General features: G+C 34.5%; 2 protein-coding genes across 3 annotated transcripts; one reads left to right on the forward strand and one right to left on the reverse strand.

Moving 5' to 3' along the window:
- Positions 1-550: 550 nt before the first annotated feature.
- Positions 551-3,572, forward strand: LOC143570297 (putative aquaporin NIP5-1). Its single transcript, XM_077055981.1, has 4 exons — positions 551-1,084; positions 1,454-1,873; positions 2,350-2,411; positions 3,123-3,572. Exons 1-4 carry the CDS (start codon positions 896-898, stop codon positions 3,316-3,318), a joined length of 867 nt encoding a protein of 288 aa, XP_076912096.1. The 5' UTR covers positions 551-895; the 3' UTR covers positions 3,319-3,572.
- A 339-nt stretch (positions 3,573-3,911) lies between these two features.
- Positions 3,912-14,155, reverse strand: LOC143570298 (uncharacterized). Of its 2 annotated transcripts, XM_077055982.1 has the most exons (27): positions 13,976-14,155; positions 13,648-13,749; positions 12,510-12,676; positions 12,163-12,433; positions 11,995-12,062; positions 11,291-11,360; positions 10,923-11,198; positions 10,506-10,585; positions 10,359-10,410; positions 10,139-10,292; positions 9,978-10,065; positions 9,785-9,887; positions 9,607-9,694; positions 8,757-8,854; positions 8,498-8,659; positions 8,172-8,435; positions 8,001-8,096; positions 7,824-7,918; positions 7,672-7,735; positions 7,505-7,595; positions 7,351-7,424; positions 6,405-6,581; positions 6,243-6,316; positions 5,580-5,686; positions 5,356-5,474; positions 4,833-4,910; positions 3,912-4,261 (listed from the first exon to the last, which is right to left on the reverse strand). In XM_077055982.1, exons 1-27 carry the CDS (start codon positions 14,141-14,143, stop codon positions 4,016-4,018), a joined length of 3,432 nt encoding a protein of 1,143 aa, XP_076912097.1. In that variant the 5' UTR covers positions 14,144-14,155; the 3' UTR covers positions 3,912-4,015. The 2 variants fall into 2 exon arrangements, with proteins under 2 accessions (XP_076912097.1, XP_076912098.1); XM_077055983.1 differs by lacking the exons at positions 12,510-12,676; positions 13,648-13,749; positions 13,976-14,155 and having other exon boundaries at positions 12,163-12,223; positions 12,318-12,411.
- Positions 14,156-16,716: the final 2,561 nt, after the last annotated feature.

Consider the following 16,716-nt stretch of genomic DNA (forward strand, 5'->3'; position numbering starts at 1 on the left):
GTTTTTTTAATACATTTATAAAAAAATAAAAAAATAAACCGCTCGCGCCCCCTCTCGCGCCCCTCCACACCATGGCCCGGGGCGCTATCACCACTACCAACACCCATCTTATCAAGTTTCTCTCTCTGCCACACGTCACAATATTATTGGCTGGCGCCCCCACTCACGCCCCCTCTCGCGCCCCCCACACCCCTCAGCCTTACCACCATAGCAAAGACTGCTGTGTAACAGTAGGAATCTGACTGCTTGTGATGTATGCATCATTAAAAAAAAAAACTATAGGTTGTGAAGTTGATAGCAAAAGAGTTGACTTTATTATTAACTCTCTCTTTTTCAGCTCCTTTACATTATTATTTATACTCTCATTCTTCTTCAACTTCAATTGCGTTGGTTCACTTCATCTTCATTCATCATATCATATTATCATACTTTCACAAAACCTATGTAAGCATATATATATGTTATATACTTATATGTAACTTTGTTATTGTCAACTTTTAATATTCATTGATCATATGATTGTTGTTTTGAAACTCTATATTTGTTTTGTCTAGTTAAGTTGTTTATCCTGGCTATAGATATATCTTGTCTTCCTTAGTACAACATTTATAAAAATCTACACAGTATGTAACTTGGCCAAGTTTCCATAGATTTGTAACATTTGTTATTCTAAAAAAACAAAAAAAAAATTTAATACAAAGGATCTAGTTTCGATCTGGATCGGTTACAGGCGATTGTGTAACGATAACTTTATAAAAATCTACAAATTATGTAAGGTTTTTGTTACTAATCTTCAGATTCTATTATTGAAAAAAAAAACAAATTTTTTTTTAAAAAAATTGTGGTTAAGTTAGTTGCATAGATTTTTAAGAAAAAAAAAACGAATTTGTCGAAAATGGAGGGGGGCGAACCAGTATCTGCCCCGGCGACACCTGGAACGCCAGGTGGTCCATTGTTTACGTCTCTGCGAGTTGACTCGCTTTCGTATGACCGGAAATCGATATCTCGTTGCACGCCAACGTGGGGTGGACCGAATACTTGCTTTACGGATCTCCCTACTCCGGATATCTCACTTACCCGAAAGGTACATGCTGTTTCATTATTTTTATTTATAAGGGTGTTATCTGTTCAGTTTAAAACTAAATAAAAAACTAAATAAACTGAACAGATGAACACTGTCCCCATTTAAGGGTGTTCATCTGTTCAGTTTATTTAGTTTTTTATTTAGTTTTAAACTGAACAGATGAACACCCTTAAATGGGGACAGTGTTCATCTGTTCAGTTTATTTAGTTTTTTATTTAGTTTTAAACTGAACAGATGAACACCCTTAAATGGGGACAGTGTTCATCTGTTCAGTTTATTTAGTTTTAAACCGAACAGATGAACACCCCTAAATGGGGACAGTTCCCCATTTATGAAAACGTTTTATGATTTAATTTAATGTGTTTTCAGTTGGGAGCGGAATTCGTGGGAACGTTTATATTAATATTCGCAGCGACGTCTGGACCAATAGTGAACGAAAAGTATGCAGGATCCGAGACACTTATAGGGAATGCAGCATGTGCAGGGCTAGCAGTGATGATAATAATATTATCAACTGGTCATATCTCGGGAGCGCATTTGAACCCGTCCCTCACTATCGCATTCGCAGCATTGCGTCACTTTCCGTGGGCCCACGTCCCCGCCTACATCTTGGCTCAAGTGTCAGCCTCCATTTGTGCTTCATTTGCTCTCAAAGGCGTCTTTCATCCGTTCATGTCGGGTGGTGTTACGGTTCCTTCTGTTAGCATGGGTCAAGCGTTTGCGCTTGAGTTCTTGATCACTTTTAATCTCCTGTTTGTTGTCACTGCGGTTGCTACTGATACACGTGCTGTAAGTATAGCCTGCTTGCTCGGTTTTAGGGGGGCAATTGTGACCCATTGGGTTGTATTAAAATGTGTATAATGGATCAGAATGGGTCAAACTATATAAAGAAAATGATTGAAACGGGCTGACATTTCTCGAGTTTTTTGTTTTTTTATTTTTTTTAATGGAACGAGAAAAACAGAAGAAATTTCAAAAACCCCTCATTAAAAAAAAATTAAAAAATCATAACTCGAAATATAAATCAAAAACTTAAAAAGTAAAATACTAAAATGTTTCCTCCGTTTTTCTCGTTCCATAAAAAAAATAAAAAATAAAAAAACCTCGAGAAATGTCAACCCGTTTTGACAGGTTTCAATCATTTTTCTTTTTTAGTTTGACCAATTATATACATTTTAATACAACCCAATGGGTCACAATTGCCACCTCTACTCGGTTTTAAAATTTTTTTAAGATTTAATCTCATTGGTGGATGCGGTTATTAGGTGGGAGAATTGGTAGGTATTGCGGTTGGAGCTACGGTTATGCTTAACATTCTTGTTGCCGGGTGAGTAAACCGAGTCTTTTTCTTTTAATATGTAACTAGTTCTTCTACCCGCCTGGGGCAGCTGAAAAAACCCTAGCGTTGAAACCCGGGCGTTAGTAAAACCCGATGAGTCGACGCGAAATTAGTAAATATCGGTTACGTGCGTTAGGGTACAGACGTCATTGGTAAAGTTTGAGCGTTAAAGCCCAAAAAAATAATTTGTCAGATTAGCATATAAAAAGACTAACATATAACAAAACAAAATATTTAAAACGATGTTTATTTGGTTGGCGAACCCGGGGGGTGTAAAATACAAGCGTTATCGGTCTCGGGAATTGTGGCAGTATTTTGGCACTAATTCGGTCAGTCTTGATTACGCTTGTTATGATACTGCAGCTAATTTGGGGGGGGGGGTGAAATTGCGCGTTGATAAAACCTGAGTGGTTTCAGTCACAAGCGTTGAGGCGGTGAGTCTACTCGAATTTGGTTGGTTTCAGTCAGCTTCATTATGGTACCGCAATTAAAACAAAAAAAAAAATAACATTTGGTCGGTTTCCCTCACGTTTGTTATGGTAACTGACTAAATAAAACACACACAAAATCACGGACTAATACGGTGCCGCCAAATGGCCCGATAGGGCACTTGCAACACAAAAGTTCTAATTTATATATATTAGTAATGCTACGATTATCGACCGTTGATTAAATGATAATATTGTAACGTTATGGTAGGAAATCGAGTGGTGGTTCAATGAACCCGGTGCGCACGCTAGGTCCAGCGGTCGCAGCAGGGAACTACACGGTTTTATGGGTCTATCTGTTGGCACCTACACTCGGGGCGCTGGCTGGAGCCGGGGTGTACACATTGGTCAAACTTCAAGCGGGGGAGGGCGAGGAGCCACGTTCTGCTCGAAGCTTCCGTCGTTGAATGGTTAAATGTCCCGGTCGTGGTATCGGTATGTAAGATATGTTTAATTTCCTGTGTGGTGTGATGATAATAAAATGGGATGTGAATGTGTTTTCTCATGTCTCTATGAACTCTATGAACCAATGTGTGATTTTATGTACTATTTATGGTTTGCTTTTCGTGTCGATTGTTGTAATAAAAGAACGCGCATAGACGTGTAACGTGCATGTAACATGTTTGTTTAAAGTTATTATATATGTGAATGTAATATTGTGTATATGTGTGAACCCTCGGGTGGGCAAAAGTAAAAGTATACTAATTTTGACGTTATTTTACTAATATCGTGAAAATAACGTCAAAAGTGGCGGAAGGTTAATCAGGCATCATGTGGTGGCGTTGATAGCCGAAAGACAATGGTACATGCACCAATCGGCGATGTCTCAATGGTTGAGTGTTATGTGCGTTATGCCCAAGGCTTGATGCAAAACTACTATCGAGTCAGGGGTCTCACCGGAAGCAACCTCTCTATTCCTAAAGAGTAGATGTAAGGCGGTCTACATATTACCCCCCTAAGACCCTACCATAGTTTTGTTATTGGTGGGATATACTGATTATGATGATGATATATGTGAATGTAATCTTTGTTAGGTAACTATTTTAACTATTTGGGTTTTACATGGTTTGTCAAAATTTGTTAATGTACAACATAAGTATTATTCTACAACATATCGTTCGCCAATTTGTCAAACCTTCGAGCCACGGCTTGGTTGTTTCTGCCTTCGTATACCTTAACAAGCGACTTTATCGCCTTATTAATCACCTCTTTCTTTTGGTTCAAGTTAAAGTCATGTTCAGCTTCGGGTTGATTCCTCTCATGCGTTTGATCCAACTCATGTCCGGCTTCAAATTGATTCACGAAAGATGAACACAACGCCTTAAGCCAGTCTTCAAGAAACGACGCTTTCTGCAAACAAATCGAGAGCCTTAAAACCTAACAATACATTTATATATATAAGGATCCTAAGTTGGATCACTAAAAATATTTAATAAAAACCTTTAACAAAAATATTTAAAAAAATTATAAAGCAAAAAAAAAACAAAAAATTTTAAAAAGTAAAAAAACCAAAATTCTTATATTTCATTCCGGTTTCACAAAAAAAATCGTATTATACACATGTGTATAATTATTTAATCTCTGATTACGTAATGTACGCATATGTACATTATCATTTACCTTAAATTGTACATATGTTTATAAAAAAAACATGTATGTACATATATACACATATTATACATAGATGTATAATTTAGCTAAACCGAGACGGTTTTTTTTTATGAAACCGGGATGGCAAATAAGAATTTTGGTTTTTTTACTTTTTTCATTTTTGCGTTTTTTTTGGTTTTATGATTTTTTTTTTTTGGTTTTTTGTGGTTCAAAATGGTTCTCACATGATCCTGATCCTATATATATATATATATATATATATATATATATATATATAATTTGGAGAGATTAATGTAGATGAGAAAATTACCTTAATAAGGAAATCATATACAGGGTGATCAAGAGATCCCGAAGCAAGCCCGAGCACGTGCAACATGGTTGATGTTAACTGTGTATAGTAAAGTGAAAAAAGCTTAATAGATATTATTAATATGGGGAAAGTAAGAATAAAATAATACTAATTTATAAAAAAAAGAGAACGAAAGAAACAATACCAGCTACAATACCAATCTATATAAACAATTATTTATAATAACAAAGAAAAAAACCTAAAAATTACAACAAAAGAATCAAAATCAAGAACAGCAAATACTTATAACAACAAAAGAAAAAAATCTAATAATAACAACAAAATATAAAACAACAAATACTTATAACGTCTCATAATCGAAAATTAGCAAATACGAACAAAAAATAACAGCAAACACCTATAAAAATAAACATAATGATAACAACAAATTGGTTCTCACTGTTTTCATGTTAAGAATAAAATGTATTTGATCATGTTTCTTATTAATATTATTATAGACGAGTAAAGTGGGCGAAAAACGAACCTGCTTTTCAAGTGCAACTCTATATTTGAAACTTGAAGGAGCAAACATTCGGTCGGAACCAAGATTTTCGAGCGTGTGAAGGACCCCTTGAACAACATCCGAGTATGACTTTCCATAATCTATATAAAAAAAACATATAAGAAACATGAAACCATTGAACCGACTAATTTGCTTCGGGTTGGTTGGTTTTGAACTTTTGACAGTTTTACGAAATATGAACTCACGCAATATTGTTGGCGGGGTAGCCAATGCAGCTGCAGCTTGTATTCTTATCTTGAAATTAGAAGAATCACGAAGCAGAAGTAAAAGAATACTAAAAACCGAAGGAGCCCTTAGCAAAAAAAGAGTGAAAAAACAATAACATTAGTTGTGATTCATGACAGTCTTTTTAATAGAACAGAATTACAAATTTTGTCCTTTAAACATATGCAATTTATGAATCAGGTCATTTAAAAGTTTATTTGCAGACGGTGTCCTTTGCATGGCATGTTTGTTTGATTTTCGTCCTTTTGACTAACTGGCATCCAAAACCCCCGTTAAGTCTTGGCATGTGAGGACATTTAAGTCTTTTTACACATACTATTTAAGTATTTATAATTAAAAAACAAATTAAATATATTATTAGAAAAAGAAACTAAATAAAATGAAACTAAATAAAATATGTTAAACAAAAACCCCCATTAAGTCTTGGCATGTTTGGATTTAACTGAGTTTTTGGATGACAGTTAGTGTAAAGGACAAAAAGCGAATGTATTTTGTCATATAAAGAACACCGCACACAAATAAACTTTTTAAAGGACCTGATCCATAAATCGCATATTTAATGGACAAAATTTGTAATTATGTCTTTTAATAGTTATCGTAAAAGTAAGTTTTGAGTTTCTTACCAATCTGTATCTTGCAGTTTTAATGTCTCATTAAGAAATAAGTTGCTTAACGCGTGACAAACGTTCCATTGTACCTGTTATAGTTCATTAATGCTCATACTTAATAAGTTAATAATTTATAATCCAAATAAAAAACACAAGTAAAATAGGTTTAACATATACCTTCACATTCCCGGTTGTAACACAAGAAAGAAAAGCCTGCACCATTCTTTCCAACCACGATGAATCTTCCCGAGTTAGTTGCAGAAATGAAGTTGAAGACGTGTCATTAACATCTTGGCTTGAACATGGAACAAATCTTGACAAGTTACCAAGTGCTCTAACAGCATTTGCTTTTATCTGATAAATTATAACACAAAATTATTATATATATTAAATAGAGGATTTTCTCCCCCCCTCACATATCTACTATTCATTTACTATTCAATATTTTAATATTTTATTAATTATTATAACTACTAAATCATTAACCATAATTCCATAAATAAAAATAATGGTATTTATTTTCTTTATTTTAATTTTTTTTACAACTAACTAAATATTTAACAAACTATATTTTTAAAAACAAAACTTGGGCAAGTGTAGGCTTTACATGTTTTGTTTGCTGGTTAAACGATTTTCTTAAACTTTGCTTTCATATTTTATATAGTTCGTCTTTATAATGACCGAAACTTTTTTCACGATTTAAAATATCCTATCATCGCACGGTTTTATATCCATGTTTCAATGTTTGATACCTCGCCTTTAAAATATATTTATTGGCTTACTAATATATGTTTGCGAATTTGTGTTGGAACTGTTGATACTAACCGAATTTGTATGGGTTCTCAGCGGTAACGTGCCGGTTTTTTGGTTCTACATAGATAATTTGTTGCATTTTGGCATTGACCGATTTATTTCTTTTGTTTAGTTTCAATGTCGTAACTTGATACAGACTGACTTTGCGTCGACTTGCAGCGAGTTTATGGTTTTAACATTTTTAGTTATGTTTTTTGTTCGATTTAACGGTCCCGTGCGAAGCGCGGGGTCCTTGATCCTAGTTATATAAATGAAGGAAATTATATGGCAGAAAAATACAACAAAAGGACAGTTTTTTTATGTTATTTACCTTATCTCCATCCCTTGTAAGCCGCAGAGAACAATTAATTAATAGAGAAACCATCTTAGAGCAATCCATCAAATCTATCACATTATAGATAAACTTAGTTTATAAAAATAAGAATGGTCAACGGTCAACAGTCAACGGAAAACTTGATACACACCTACATAGGACCTTGCTAAGGTAGACCTATCGACAGAATGGCGAAGAGAATCACATAAGTTAGCCAAAGCCCATGAGGCTGCAATTCGAACCTAAAGACGGGTAGGTATGAAAAACCATAAATATCTAAAGAAAAAGGCGTAAAATATTTAATAAAAAAAAGATTACCGGGACTAAAGAATGATGGCTATTGAGTTCAGCAGCATTTATAAACTTGCCAAGGATCTCAACACTATACAATCAGACGATATCAATATTCATTTTTTAAACTTCAAATCCAACATGATAATTTTAAAATCTTTAAAAAAAAAAAAGCTTACCTTTTTAAAGCTTGTGGAAAACACGCAATGACACCAATTGCACGACAGGCAGCAGATCTTACTGATGGCACCTCATCATTTGAAGCAGCATTTATCTACAGATTATTTTAACCAACAAAAATAGTTATATACTAATATTAAAGGTTTTTAAATAAGATAACTTTATTAGAATCTTACAGAATAAGTGATAATCCGATCCTGTTTGTTTTCCGGAAGAGAATAAAAAACACTAGATGTTATTCCTGCAAAACACATCACTGATGCAGCCCTCACCTTTCAAAAAGAATATGAAATGTAAGATTACATCTATAAACATAAAATCTATTAAAAACAACGAAAATAACAAACCATGGCTGAACTATGAAACAGAGTCGATGACAATTGTCTATCGATAGCTTCACGCCATTGCTGGCTGCCAGACGGACCTACTGGATTATTATTATTATTATCATCACTAGCCACTGTTTGTCCTTCCAGCACATACGATGGAGCTGATGATATAGTTTTAACTTTGATGTAATCATATGTAAAAGGACTGTTAAGTAATTTATCATCAGAAAGATCTTCGGTTCCTTTAAATCCAGATATAGCCCGGAGACATTCATCTAGCAGCTGAAGTTAGTAACAAAATAGTTTAGCCAAAATTTATTAAAAAAAAAAAAAAAAAACTTCACCTTGATTGCACTGGTTAAAACTTTTTCGCCACTTGTCCCGGAATTTACTGGTCCTGCCCTTGACGGGCCAGAAGGATCTAAAAAGTCGCAGATGATAGACGAGAACTGTTTCCAGCATAGAACCATTATGTTTGGGTAATTATGTGCCACATATTTAAGAACCTGATACAAAAATAGTATGTAGATTATTTTTTAAATATGTGCTAGATTGCAATAAACTGAAATAACTATATGAATTATATAATAAATGCAGCATCACCTGCAGAGCCTCGAGGCTAACTGTCGGGCTTGTAGCTGGCTGAGAATAATAAAGCAAGGTAGAAAGAAGACCCGAACATGCTTTATCATTATTAAGACCTACAACAGAATACTTGTTAGCAGGACTGTAAGCAAACCGCTCGGCAGGAAGTTCGTTTATGTTCGTCCGTTTGATAAATGAACAAACATAAACAGAGAAATTGTATCCGGTAAGTTTAATGAATGAACACAAACAGAGGCCACGTTCGTTCAATAGTGTGTGTGAACGTTCGGTAATGTGTTCGTTTACGTCCATCCGGTTAGGTTCATGTATTAATAATTTACTATTAGTATTTTTATTTATTTGTTTTACTATGTAAACAATTGTGTTTTGATTACTATGTATACTGTGAAGTTTTATTTTTTGGATATTTTGGGTGTAATTCCGGATTTGTGGTTGAATTTGTGTGGCTTTAATTATTATACTATATGTAATCGTTAATGTTCGTTTGCCCGTTAGTGTCATTTATGCTCATTTGCCAGTTAGGGGCGTTTTATGTTTGTCTGCCCATTAGTGTCCGTTAGCCTCCGTTATCGTCCGTTTGTGTCCGATAGTGTTCATAAGTGTCCGTTTGCGTCTGTTTACAATATTAAATAATGGACACGAACGAACATGAACAAACTCAATTCCTTAATAAACGAACACAGACACAAATTTTCATTCGGTGGAGCGTTCATGAACCGTCCATTTGTCCGACAAAAGCTTAACGGACGAACACGAACAAGGTCTCATCCGGTTCGGTTCAATTCGTTTACAGCCCTGCTTGTTAGAGAATTTTGACTAAAAACTATACAAAAATTATGATATCTACCTTTAGATATTTCTGCCACAAACATTTCATTAACTTTGATAGAAGAAGGCGAGACAGATAAAGCGTCTGTCAAGCAACTTAAAGCTGCCTGCAACAATTTTATTTATAAACCTGAATCAAAACAAAGTACCGTCTTTTACAGAACAAAATGCAGATTGCATGACAATAGAACACTGACCAGTAATCCAGATTGATCATTATGAATAGAAAATCCCTCAATTATCCTCTGGTGAAGGTTTACGATAACCGTAAGCAACAACTCATCGGGCATTCTTGAGTATCTGTTAATAATAATATAGCACAGTAACTTTCAGCTGCTAATCATGCTCTAATTTACAAAACTGTGAGCTAGAAATGAAAAGAATGCTTACGGTGTACATGAGATTAGAAGGGTGAGAATCTTGAACAAGGAGGTGAGGAATCCGCTATTCTTTTCATTTTTGATTAAATACAGGATACCTACAAGAAAACAACAATGAAGAACAGAAGTATAGAAAGTTTTAAAACCATGAGGGCAAAAGAGTCATTTTACCTGTGTGAAGCTGCATTAAGATCTGACCAAGAGAGCTCGAAAGAGCGGTAAAAGATCCCAGTTTTGTAGATTCCTTGTATTCTGCCACCTGGAGGAAAACAGATGCGGGCCCCTCTAACATGGTCGCCAAAGTAGATGCAGATGCAATACGTGCCTGAAAAATTATGATTTATATCAGAAACATAATACGAATATAAATTTATAAAACCGACATTAATACCTTGAGATATGGATCAAATAGCAAACATGTCATAAGGTTTGCGTCATACCTCCTGTCATGTAGCAAATCATCAAACCAAATGGAATTAAAAAATAATAATAATAATTACGAATTCGATAATAAAACTATAAAAGCATCATCTTTTACCTTGCTTGCAGCACATCACTAGAAGGCAAAAGTATAGTCCATTGAGCAGTAAATGATTTGGGATCAGACCGGCAAAGATCCTTTTACGGAATTGAAATATAATGTCATTTAAAATACACAATGATATTAGGGTGTGTGTAGTGGTGGGTGACAAAGGGGCGGCAAATGGGATTTGGGCCGAGACCCCCCCCCCCCCCCGGCGACAAAGGGACGATTTGGGGGGGGGGGGGGCGACATGCAGTTGTGATATATATGTGTATATATATATATATAGGGCTACCACACCACTAAAAGAAAAACCACCCCTTTGCTGATTGGGCGCCACATGGCGCAAAACGCCCCATTTTGTAGCCCCTCCACTACACATAGCCTTATGGCACGTATATTTTGTTCAAACCAGCAAAAGCACTATAATACCTGTATGCAAACTATTGCAGCCACTCTAACTTTAGAGCTCCTGAAATTGCTCGTGCCTTTAACCGATCCATCAGTATCACTTAAATCAGAATCAGATGACATGCCATCATTCCCTTGGTTCTTTTTACGCGCGTGTGGAGGCACGTATGCACCGCTATTTGATTCAGCTGACTGAGAATTAAGGCTTGTGGTCCTAAACTCCTTGTAGACAGTCTGTGGCTTGTTAGTAAGCCCGTAATTAAAGAACATCCTCAGTGCAGCTACAAAACCGGCAACCTGTAAGAATACATAAACTTGTTAAAATTAAATAGATGGTCTTGAATGTAAAAATAATAATTAATTCAAATTAAATCCGAATGGTATATTACATGGTCCTGAATCGATCCTTTTGCATTTATTAAAACCAAATGCAGGCATTGCAAAACCGAAGTATAAAATCTGCAGAAAAATACAATATTTTATTTAATATTTCACTTACAGATAAAATTAAAGTATGAATTTAAAAAAAAAAAAAAGAAAAATTGGATTTTAATAATCCCAACTTAATGCAGTTGGCCAATAATAATCCCAACTTTGAAAATAGTTGTCATTGGTCCCAACTTTCACACTATTTGTTTTAATTGGACCTCTGTTAAAAAAAAATTTAACGACGTTAAGTTTTTTCCAAATTTCAAATTCATGTTTTAGGGCTTTTGATAGGAATGAGAATACAAATCGATTAATGTAAAACTTAACTCGAAACAGCGTTTCAAACAACTTGATTTTTTTTAATTAACACCGAAATCGAAGCATCCTTTAGTCGTTTGGACTTTGGACCACCGTTTGGAGGTAAGTTTTACATCAATCGACTAGCATTCTCATTCTGATCAAAAGCCCTAAAATATCATTTTGAAATTTGAAAAAAACTTAACGTCGTTAAGTTTTTGTTTAACGAAGGTCCAATGAAGACAAATAGTGTTAAAGTTGGGATCAGCGACAATTAATTTCAAAGTTGGGATTATTATCAGCCAACTGCATTAAGCTGGGATTATTAAAATCAAAAAAAAAAAAGAAAAGGACTTGTTTTAACTACCTATCCATTACATTGTTTTCCACAAGCAGACCTTTACTTGCCAATGCATCCATAATATTTCTAAACACCTAATACAAAAAACACATACATTTTAATAACCAAACATAACCTAACATAAAAATAATATTAATTTGTCAACTATGTGAATATGTGATAGAAAATGCATACATCAACGGTTGATTGCCAATGACGGGCTGGTAAGGAAGTCCCGACTCTTGAGAAAACGTCACTAATCATGGTAAAAGCGGTTGTCTGAATTTCCCATAAACTATTTTTCTGAAAAATTATCTTCCGATGGTCAAGAGGGTACCCCTGAATATTACCCGAAAAGCATGAAGCTAGAACATTTTGAGAGACCGAGACGGTTTTGAGAAGAAATTCCAACAGTTGCACATTGTCGGATAATGTGATAGTTCTTTGATTTACATCAACAAGAGACCTGTAAAGAAAGTTGCTTTAAGCAAAAATATTCAAGATTATAAGATTAACATATCCAAGGTTATATAAAAACAAACCTAACGGTGTCTAACAGTTGTTTTGTGGCCTCAAATTCAGCAGCGTTATCTCTCTTCACTCCGGCTGCACCGAGGAACGTTTCCACCATTCCTCCAAAGGTGTGAAGGACAAGAGCCCAAGTTGATGATGTCATCTTGAAATTAATAAGACGGCTGAAGTTCTGGATCTGAACCGAGAAAAACAAATCACACGCATAGTGTACAAGTCAACTATAGGATTCAATCACAATTATCATCAATGAATATGAAAAACTGAACAGAGTGCAATTCAAATTAGGAAAAATACAATCATATTGTGCTATTGACAAATGAATATATGTGTACTTCATTTGGTTTCCTAAAAACAATTATATATAAACAGACATGACAGGTGTGCAAGAAACCGAAACCGAAACCGAAACAAAAACCAACGGTTTGGTTTCGGTTTTGCATAAAATAGAAACCAAAAAACCCAAACCGAACTAAATTCATAGATTTTCATTTTTTATTTTTTATTATAAGCAAGTTATAATATAATTTAATAAGTATGTAACTCAAAACATTTTATAGCTTCGAAATTGATTCGACAAATTCGATTCGAATTCAGAAAAGGCAATTCAAAATTCGATTTGGGTTTGAAATTTGAGTGTTATTTGAATGGACTCGATTCAAATTCAGTAAAAGAAAAGGTACAGATTTTAAGTTATTTAAAATACCAGTGTATAAAGCAAATAAACCTTTCAAAGTTACAACATTCAATACATCCTAAATACTCTGTAAAGTGGTAACGTCCAGTTACATGTTCATAGTCTTTAGAACTTAAAATACTTCTGTAATTATTATTTTTCATTTTTTTTATAAATATGTGTGTATAATGCATTCTTTAAATTCGAATTTCGAATCGAATTGAAAATCATACTTTCGTATTCGATTCAACATTCCATTGCTGTAATCAACTTGAACCGAACTCAAATTGTTGAAAACCAAAACCGAACCTTGAAATTCATATTCAATTCGAATCGAATTTCGAGTCCAGTTTGAATACTAACCACCTCTATCAAAAGTAACAAATTAGTAACTTAAATTCATCGCAATTTTTGCAATTTTTACAATCTTTTAATTCTAATCACTCCTCAATACAACCAATTCAAACACTTACCAAATCCGATAACCGCACCAGCACCCGAACCGCATCATCATCACTCCCGGAACCCAAAACACTCCCAGCCAATTCCACAAGAAACAATGCATCAGATGTAACCTATAACCAAAACCCACATTAGATATACAACCAATAACAAAACCCAGATCATAAAGATAACTAATTTGTAACCAGAAACCAAAACCCACATTAGATATCCAACCAATAACAAAACCCAGATCAAAAAAATAACTAATTTGTAACCAGAAACCAAAACCCACATTTGATATGCAACCAATTACAAAACCCAGATCAAAAAAGATAACTAATTTGGTGTTAATTGTACCTCATGGACGGGTAAATTGGGTATTGCAGGTATTAGGGTTTCAGATTTGGATAATATTAAAGTGTTGAGGAGGTGAATGAGAGTGGCGGTGGTTGGTGAGTTCTGGAGCTCGTCTCGTAAGGTTAAGAAGGCTGTTCGCCATGGTCTGATCGCCGGTGAGTGTTCCATTGATGAGTTTAGCTCGAGTGAAGCAGTGAGTTTAAAACAGGGGTTTTGAAGCAGCTCAACACATGATGCTTCAAAACCACCAGCCGGGTGTAGAGGTGCACATTCCAGTTTATGGATCGGTTTCGGTTCATGTCAAAACTGGTTCTTGATTTGGTTACAACTGGTTTCGGTTCGGGTTATGATTGTTTGGGTTTTGACTGGTTTTGGTTTGGTTAACTGTTTTGGTAGAGAAAATTACAACATTCCAGTTTATGGATCGGTTTCGGTTCATGTCAAAACGGGTTCTTGATTTGGTTACAACTGGTTTCGGTTCGGGTTATGATTGTTTGGGTTTTGACTGGTTTTGGTTTGGTTAACTGTTTTGGTAGAGAAAATTACAATCTGGTTCCGAATCTACGGTTTCAATAAGTTCTAAACCGACTTCTACATACTCGGTTTCGAACCGGTTCAGTTTCAGTTTGGTTAACTGGTTTATTTGCCCACTTCTAGCGGGATGGTTCGGTTTTTGGTTGGGTTCAGTTTGATTTTTTATTTTTTTGACTTTCTTCGGTGTTGTCATTTGTGCTTGACAATTTTGAGCTGAAAGAAAAGGTCGGCCGAAACACACAAAATATAGTGAAATTGAGCCAAAAAAAAAAAAGAAGAAAATGTTAGATAATAGTTAATTGATTTTAAACAATTATAAATTACTTTAAAATTAAAATAGCTAGATGCTTGCAACACATGCGTTACGGTGGGAATCGGTTAGCATCGGTAAAATCGTATTGCGGATGAAACGCGGTCGGTATCAGTTAAACCTGCATGTGGTGATGGAGATGAGGTGAGAACTCATTTGGTATCAGTTAAACTCGTGCGTTGCGGAGAATATAAAATTGTTGGGTTATTTGTGTAATTAATGAAATTTGAGAGTTGTCGTATTAAAGAGTTGTGAGTTTAATTATGAAAACAAATGAAAGTTGGGGGCGCTATATGTAAATAGGTGTGTGAGATACCATTTGTATAACTAAATAAAACTTTAGGAAATAATATGTAAATGTTTGTGCAAGGATTTCAAAATTTTATCTTGAATATGTATTATTAATTTATTATAACTACAAATGCTTTTTTAGTTTTAAAGGATGCTCGGTTTATAGATAAACTAGTTTGATCCTCCCGTGTTATGGGAGTTTATTTAAAGTCTTTTTTTAATCGTTTTCTATTTTACGATGATTTATTTTATTTTTAACGTAGTTTTGTTTTAATTTATTACATATATATTAGTTTGCTATTATATTTTTTTAACGTTTGGGGTTTTATCAGTTGAGATGTTTAGGTTTTTTAGATTTTTAACGAACATACATAAACGAACACGAGCATCTAGATTTTTTTAAATGTACAAACACGAACACAAATATTTGTCTAATAAAAAAAGAGACGTTGATGTAGTTGACGATGGTGGGTAGTATCGAAAGTTAACAGAAGATGGAGATGATAGACCAGCAACGAAGAACATGTAAAGCAAATAAATTAAATTAGAGTTTGATAATAAAACGTCAATAAATAAGATCTTATAACCCATTTGAGAGCCATTAGAGTTTGGTAAAACACATAACCCGTGAAAATTATTCTATGATAATTAAGGGGTATCTCACAAATAAATGAGATGTTATAACCCATTTAAGGGTTATCCGGGTTTGGTGAGACCCATGACCCGTGAAAATTATTATTTGCTTATGAATTTTTTTACAAATATATGAGATGTTATAACCCATTTAAAGACTATCCGGGTTTGGTGAGGCCCATACCCGCGAATTCGGGTCAAATGCATAAAAAGCCTCTATTTATAAATCAAGCAATCTGGTGGCTTTAGAGAATGGGAGGGACAACCTGAGAGCGACACCTAAGATTTTATGATAGGCAATTATATAGATAGTTAGATTGTGTTTGATTCATTTAAAATACACCACATGATGTTTCATGAAGATTTCTACGACTAAATTTTAAAGGCATGTTGACCGATTGAGAGACTACCTCTTAATTGACCATACCTTTTAATGGCTCGGCATAAGGTTGCCAAACAACCCCTTAGTTACATGCAAACGAAACTGAACCGAAAGTTTGTTTTTTACGAAAAGATAAAACTAGACCGCCGATTTTTGTTTGGGTTTGTTAATTTATGTTTGGTTTTTTCGATTTTGGAACGGTTTTTTCAGTTTCATGCACACCCTAGTCGAATCGAGCCACAAATCACAATCCACGGGGAACGTTGCACTTGGTGCTTCCATTGGGTGGTATCCATATAGGGATGATGGTGTCGCGTGCAATTGAAGGACAACGGTTCATGATCATTGTTGAATGGTCATTTCTTATTTTACATTTATAAAATACAATAGTGCTATCCTATTTACATTTCAGTATTTCTAAAACTCTTGATAACTAAAAGATAAATTCATCTTCGGATTTTTATTCACACGCTTTTTATCACAACATTTGTAACAATTGCAACAAAAATTTATATTATTAAAGTTGAAAGTTCACGTTCAATATATAAGATGAGTTGCTTTAAACCGAGATCACAAAGTTGCAAGTAACCA

Source organism: Bidens hawaiensis, unplaced genomic scaffold (assembly GCF_021521415.1).
Source record: "Bidens hawaiensis isolate Kalapana, Puna unplaced genomic scaffold, B.hawaiensis_p1.1 tig00024867_1, whole genome shotgun sequence".
Taxonomy (NCBI): domain Eukaryota; kingdom Viridiplantae; phylum Streptophyta; class Magnoliopsida; order Asterales; family Asteraceae; genus Bidens; species Bidens hawaiensis.